The sequence below is a fragment of the Rhagoletis zephyria genome, unplaced genomic scaffold (genome assembly GCF_001687245.7).
Source record: "Rhagoletis zephyria isolate East Lansing unplaced genomic scaffold, Rhagoletis_zephyria_1.1 Rzeph_scaffold_00450, whole genome shotgun sequence".
Classification (NCBI taxonomy): Eukaryota; Metazoa; Arthropoda; class Insecta; order Diptera; family Tephritidae; genus Rhagoletis; species Rhagoletis zephyria.
In genome coordinates, this window is record NW_016157534.1 from 71,257 (window position 1) to 79,005 (window position 7,749).

The 7,749-nt window shown below is 32.7% G+C and overlaps 1 protein-coding gene across 1 annotated transcript in view; it reads right to left on the reverse strand.

Moving 5' to 3' along the window:
- Positions 1–549: 549 nt before the first annotated feature.
- The window catches only part of LOC108359751 (uncharacterized), a 174,909-nt gene continuing 167,709 nt past the window's right edge, over positions 550–7,749 (reverse strand). The window contains 3 exon segments of the mRNA XM_017611720.1: positions 550–657; positions 660–1,025; positions 1,089–1,206. Coding sequence (XP_017467209.1) covers positions 550–657; positions 660–1,025; positions 1,089–1,206 — 592 coding nt within the window.

Below are 7,749 nucleotides of genomic sequence, written 5' to 3' on the forward strand. Positions count from 1 at the left end.
AGTTTTTTTTTATTTTCACTATTCTTATTTTCATAATTTTCGTTCAATGTTTCTTTAAGTTTAAGACGATATGTTTTAGATGTTTTTCTAAAGTTAACTTCAGAAGTCACTCCCTGTTCCATTTAAAGTCTTACCACTATATTACATATGTATGCATAATATGAATATTAATAGCAATGAAGAAAAAACTTCACGCCTATTCAAAGAATTTTTCATACCCATATTTATGTTTTATTGCATAACAGATTCGATCTAAAAGTACTACCCAGATCTGGGTACTTATTTTTTATTTCTAATATGAGCTGTTTGTTGTGAACTACGGTTTAACTTGTTTTATATTTCCGATCCTGTTATTTTTTGTTAAATAAGATTAAGAATCAAAAATTTACAATCCTAGATTAAAGTTGGTTCAAACATTACCGTAAAATGAACAAAATGTGAATCAATGTATACACAGTGTTGTTACTACGGCCCAGAAAGCATTATTGGCATTTTTGGGACCACGCTCACATATAATTAATTTAGTTTTATTTTTACTTCTGTTAGCATCTATTGTGGAAGTTCATAAATCTGGACGGGTAGTGCCTTCGGCGTGATGATCTCGTCTTCGAATTCATCATCCTGATCACCAATAATGTAGTCGCCATTCCGTTCTGAAAGTAAGACATAAAAAATAATCTTATTAAATCTACTTTATTGCTTTTCTTAACAGACTTACGCCCACCGTCGACGGCACTACCATTGGGATCGGATCTGATTTTTGTCGGCTTATAAACATATTCTCGTAGCAAATGTGCATAAAGTATATCGTCAATATAGAACATTGTTCCTAAGTTATAGACGAATACTTCGCTTTCGGTAATCTTGGCATTGTTAACACTGGTAGCATTGCTTCCCGGATTGCGGGTGATTTTAATATGACCTCCACCGATAGTCTCAAAAACTTCGTTGTCCCGAAGGTCACGATCGTACAGACGTCCCCGTACGAAATGATTGAGTAACATTTTAATGCCGCGGGGTGAAGCCTGTTAGTAATAATTCAAGTCAAATATAAACCACATCACTAGATGTTTTAATATACTTCATACCATGACATCATCGGAGAGCCTATCGAAACCAAGTCGTTCAAATGCTTTATCTTCTGGCACAAAGAACGTGTAATTGGCGCCTGATATATGCGGAGCTATTTCGGCGTTGTTCAAGTACCTGTGAAAGTATGTTATAAGATTACATTAATTCGGTAAACTCATTAGAGCTGACTTTAAAACATTATTAAAAAATTTCAGCTGTAATTTCAGTTCCAGATAGGGTACGAAAATAATCCGTACAAAACAACCAAACGGGACCGAAGCGCTCCATTAGTACTATTAGAGCGCTACGTATTTAGCAGTAAGCGTTCCTTTCCTAATTTCAACTTTTCAAAATTTTCAACTTTTAAACTAAATTTTTTAGAATATTTTTGAGTATGCAGTTTGGTAGTTCACTCAATTTCAGTGCAATAAAGTACAAGTTTTAAGTGGCTATAAACTACCGTTGATTTTTGATATTTTTCTTGCTGATGATGTTGCTCATTTTCTCCATATAACGGATGACCGAAGAGCGTCAGTAAAAAAATTCTAAAAAATCAACGGTAGATTATAGCCACTTAAAACTTGCACTTTGTTACACTTAAATTGAGTGAACTACCAAACTGCATACTCAAAAATATTCTAAAAAATTTTGTTTAAAAGTTGAAAATTTTGAAAAGTTGAAATTAGGAAAGGAACGCTTACTGCTAAATACGGAGCGCTGAAATTGAGTAAACTACAAAACTGCAATACTTGTTTAAAAGTTGAAAATTTTGGTGAAAATTTGTCGAATTTTCCTAAATTTTGTGAAAACTTTGAATTCAAAAAATCCAAGTATTTTTATATGGGAAAAAACAACTTTTCGTAGAAATGCTATAAAATTCTTGAAAATCAATATTTTTCACTAGGAAAACTCTGGTTCTCTTCAGGAGTTTTTCAGTAATAATTCCCAATTGTTTATTTAACCATTTTTTAATACTAACGATTTTTTATTGGTCGCCCCATTGGGGTTTTTTTGGGTTTTTGGCGGACCTATAAATTATAGTTGCGATGAAAAAATGGTTAAATAAACAATTGTGTATTATTATTCGGAATCTCCTGCAGATAAACAGAGTTTTCCGATAGAAAAATATTGATTCTTGAGAATTCTATACCATTTCTACGAAAAGTTGTTTTTTCCCCATATAAAAACATGGAAAACTTTGGGCGCTTTGAGTGACCTCTAAATATTTTTTGATTTCAAAATAAAAAAAACAGGGATATATATATTTTTTTCGGTATAGAACAATCCTAGGGGGTGAAAGCATACAAATTCCGACTTTACTTTTTCACATGCAATTTTGGACCACCCTAGTGTACATTCATACATAAAAAAACCTTTTTTCAAAAGAAAAATATGTTATGTAACTTATCAAAATGATATTTATTACTGAACACTGTTAGAAATTTAGAAATTTATTTTTTACTTTGCTTTTATACTGTTCCCTGCTTGCTCCTTTGGGGAGCAGCTCACTTTCAGTCCCCAGGAATCGGCATCTGCTCATCGACCATCAGATCATTTGTGGTTTTGTATTATTGTATTGAACATAGTCAGAAAAAAATTATTTTACCCCAACGAGAAACGTTCACTTTTCTTTTATGATAATTGTAACATCGAGTACGTTATATGTGGCGTATTCCACCGTCACGGGTGGGACATTTGTACAGTAAATTATATACTTAAATTTAAGTATGAAATACTCAACAATTCTACATTTTGATTAAGCTACACCTAATTCACTATTACATGAGTTATTAAAATACAAAAAAAAAGTCCAACTTACTTTTATATGGGAAAAAAGCTGAGTTATTTCCCCTGTCACTGGTGGGACAAAAAAAAGGAACTGCGAATTTATTTCGCTATGTGAACTTGCCCTACAAGCTACATTGCTGAGCTCTTTAGGCAAAATTCTAACACATTTACAATTTTTTCATTAGTCTCTAATACATGCGCATTTGCAAAATGATTTTGATTTTGTAGTATGGCATAAATGAGTAGTTTGACTATTAGTACTGAGGACTTTCTGATGACAGCATTTTTTCCCATGCTTCAGATTTACGTTTTAAGTTTTTTTTTGCTCGGAAAATAATCGTTATTTCTTGAGTTTTATTTTTTGCTCAGAAAATAAAACTTACGGCTCTATTCTTTATCACTGACAAATTCTTGTCACAGTTTTTATTACGGAAAAATATATGAAAAACTTTAAATTTGTCAGTAAAAAAAGTTTTGTCACCTATACAGAATTGGGCTATTAATTTTTGCATATGCGTATGCGCATGCGTGAATAGACAGGGGGCGGCTGCATTGAACTTTTAACGCCACTGTGGAGTGTGTAATGAAAATACAGAGAGCAAGATACAAGAGCAACGACAAATCCACAGACACACAACTTATATTGAAGGATCAAGCCAATGATAAAGATGAAGAACAGGACAAAGTTAAAGATAAATAAAAAGGAGAGGATAAAGATAATGATGAAGATGATGAAGATGAAGATGAAGATGAAGATGAAGATGAAGATGAAGATGAAGATGAAGATGAAGATGAAGATGAAGATGAAGATGAAGAAGATTAAGCTATACAGTGCAATGCAAGCGTGAGCGTGAGATTTTCATTTTGATCTTCGTTATTACTTCACTTTTTGCAATAGTTGATACATCAAAGTATGGAGAGTTAAAATATCTGTCAGAATTATAGAATAAAAACTAATGCATAATATGCCTTTTTTCAAGCTCACACTCAACTGTGTGCTGTGTGCATGTGAAGGACAAGTTTTGACAGATGAGTGCGAGCGTCCATAAGAATACAGATGGAATTCTTTGCTTTTGTGAACTCTCACGCTTGCATTGAACTGTATAGCAAGCTTAAGGATATCTTACTACCATCGTTTTACGTCATATTCAAGGCACATAAATACAGGTAGAAGCCATTTTGACATTACTCTCATGAGAACCAAACCTGTTTCGCCGAGCTTCTCCTCCGATTTGTGGCGGGCGCCTTGATGTTGTCACACAAAGCGGAGGGACCTATAGTTTTACGCCGACTCCGAACGGCGATTGTATTTTTATGAGAAGCTGTTTTTCATGTGAGAAATACACTCAGAGGTTTGCCATTGCCTGCCGAGGGACGACCGCTGTTAAGAAAAACCCTTGTTTCTATATTTTTTTGCGATGTTGCTTTGACCAGGGATTGAACCCAGGCGTTGCGGAGTGGAAGCGCGCACTGCTTACCACTACACCACAGCGGCCGACATGCCGCATACTTCAATTAAATTCGAATTTTAAAACAGGCGGTAACTAGGAATGTTAATCCCGGGATCCCGGTCTTTTTTACGTCCCGAAAATTCCGGCATTATTTGTCTAGAATCCCGGGATTTGTAATATACACTGGTGGCAATAATAGAAACGCCTTATGTTGACCAGTTTTGGCTATATTTCCTTTTGTATATTTAATATTTAATATTTTTTATAAATGTCTAGCTCAGTATACATATAATAACTTGCGACGCAATTTTACACACAGAAAAGCAATATATTCGCGAAACCAACGGAACCTTGAAATTTGAAAGATATTGGTAATTCAAAAACTGATTTATTTTATAATTTTATCCTAAATATCCTTGAAATTTCGCAATTCTTATTTTTTTAAAAATTATATGTTAAGGACAAACTTTATTAGCTTAAAAAAATAAAATAGATTAAAGGGGCATTCCTATTCGTCCTTGTGAACCCAAAAAATTCTACAGATTTTTTTCTTTCATTTGGTACCCATATTGATGTTTTACAATGCACTGAATTTTTAAATGAGTTTTGGAATTAATAATATCTTTGAAATTATAGTATTTTTAAATAAATCATGACGTCAGAGAAATGCCCATTTATATGCATTTAATTATATGTAATATGAGGTAGACTTTTATACAAAAATTTAAATAATTAATAAACAAAAGGAATATAGGTAAAACTGGTCGAAATAAGGCGCTTCTTTTATTTCTGCCACTAGTATTATGAACTTCTTTGAACCAGAAAATAAAATTTTGACTTAATGTTTTTTTGCATCAAGCTTTTTTCGACATACCTTAAGTTATTTTATCATATATGTAATGCTAAAGTATTATTAAATGCATATAGATTTAATTACTGTCTTTCGTTTTGATACTTATATAAACAAGTACGTTCCAAGCCCATTTACTTATTATTTATTATATGATAGGAGAGCTTCTCAAACCATATTGATGCAATTTTTTCGATTTAAGTTGTTGAACAATAATAAATATCTAAATCCCGGGACTGATCCCGGAGTCCCGGGATTGAACCAACGACATCCCGAAAATCCCGGGATCGTACAAATCGAAAAAGTTAACATCCCTAGTGGTACCTCTATTCAAACTACATATTTTGAAATCAAAACCTTGTTAAACCTTTTTCGACTGACACAAATATTGTGATGCATATTTAAATTGTGTATCCCTTCCCTTAATTCAAGTTGAATTCAATGGCAACCCTCTTAAATAAAGTTCAGAAAAAAACCATACTTTAATAATTCATTTCACTTATTAGACAATTTGAGTTTAACTTTTTACACAGATAGAAACCCTCTTTAATGTTATAAATATTTCTTAATACTCCTTTGTTTGACGCCAATATTTGAATATTTCATATAATTTAATTCAATTCGACTTTTCAAACAGATGGCGATCCTGTCCAAATTATTTTTAACCAAAACCTCGTTAAACCTTTTTCGTCTGACACTTGTATTGTGATACATGTTTAATTTATCTAATACTCTTAATTCAAATTGAAGTTAATCATAAAATCAGGTAGCAACCCTCCTACATGCGGTTTGGAAATAAAGTTTCTTCCAAGCAATTTTGATTTGTTCTCATATTGAAGTAATTTATTTGACCTATTGTTTATATTGAATCTAACTTTGTAATAAGGTGAGAACCCTCTGCAAAATATTTTCAAACCACAGCTTCTTTTGTCTGACATTCATGTCAGGATATACATTTCAATTTTCCGCCTTTATTTAACTCGAACTTGATTTTTGAAACAGGTGGCAACCCTCCCATATATAATTAAGAAATAAAGCCTTTTCAAACCCATTTCGATAGAGACTCATAGTCAGCGTTACCGCTTTGGTAATTTTTAACCAAAATTGGTAATTTTTTTCTTTATTTATAAAGTTTGGTAATTTGGTAATTTATTTTTCAATTTGGTAACTTTTCCGATTCGGTCTTACATGTCAAATAGGTCAATATTGGTTCTGATCCCACATTAGTAAATGGCCCGTAAGCGTTTCCTTTTATAGAAATACCAGGTAATCCTGAAAGTTTCGCAAGGCGAAAGTTGTTCCAGCGTTCCTTGGCTACTAGAATGGTGTGATCTTTAACAAACCACTTGAAAGTGGCTATTGCTAAGTATATCCACCGTGTCCTTTCCTGGAAGGTTTTGGGTGGTCCTACCTTTCCCCGTCAGTTCGACAGCTTTTCAATTACCATAAATTTTCCGGTGTGCCCGGCAACCCTATATATGAGTAGAATTCTACGTAAATATGTATGTTCTCGTTCAAAAACCTGAGGCATTCAGCGGAGGACTTCACTCTGTCTATGTGTGAGTCGAAAGCTTTCCTACAAGCGTTGAATTTTTGATATATTTTCTTGTCACTTGTTTACATACAGTGGTCGAAAAAATTTTAACCGCACCATATTTTGATAATTTTAACATGTTATTTTTTTTTGCAATTTTATTTTGGTTATTTTTTTATAAAAATATTGTTCTTTCTTTAACAGAACTCCAAAAAAATCCAAATTTAAAAATTTGTTCAATATTTAAAAAATTCAACAAACTTTCGTAAAAATTTTAGGTTAATGGGGCGCTTATTGCCTGAAAAGCTTGGTTTCTTCGGATATACATATGTACAGACATAACGAGCCCTAAATAACGTAAGCGACATTTTTTTCAAAATTTTCTTTTTGATGCAGAAAGGCATCGTATGTATGTTTGTACAGTTCAGCATATAAAATAAGTTTGGTAATTTTTTGTTGAATTTGGTAACATTTTCCGGTGATTTTGGTAAAAAATAAAAAAATTTTGTGGCAACACTGCTCATAGTGTAATAATTGATTTAACTTAAAAATAATTTGAATTTAACTTTTTTATCAGGTGGCAACTCTTTTTGAAAAAGTAAGAAGTTATTACACATCCACAGGACAAGCCCTTTAATTTGATACCTCATTTTATAAAATCGAACGAGCGGTACAGATCTAATATGACGAAAAAGTTTTCGCGTATTATTCATTTATATTTATGTCAATCATAGATTACTAAAAGAAACATCTCCATTAACTGCAATCAACATATGTACGTATACCGAAATACCTACATACACACATACTTTTTGTCTCCTTCCCTCGCTTCCAGCGCAGGCACCTGTTTGCGAAATGAATTCAAATTAGGAGCGTTCCTTATCTCCCAGAAATAGTCAGAAAACAGCAAAAATGAGAGAGCAACATTCAGTGAGAGTGACTCTCATCAGTCCGAAGTAGTCAGATTTAGTCAGAAGAATTTTTTCTGGCAAAATCCTGAAAAGTGTCAAACTCAACTGAATTTAAATTAACGGAAATTAAAGAATACGCAAAAA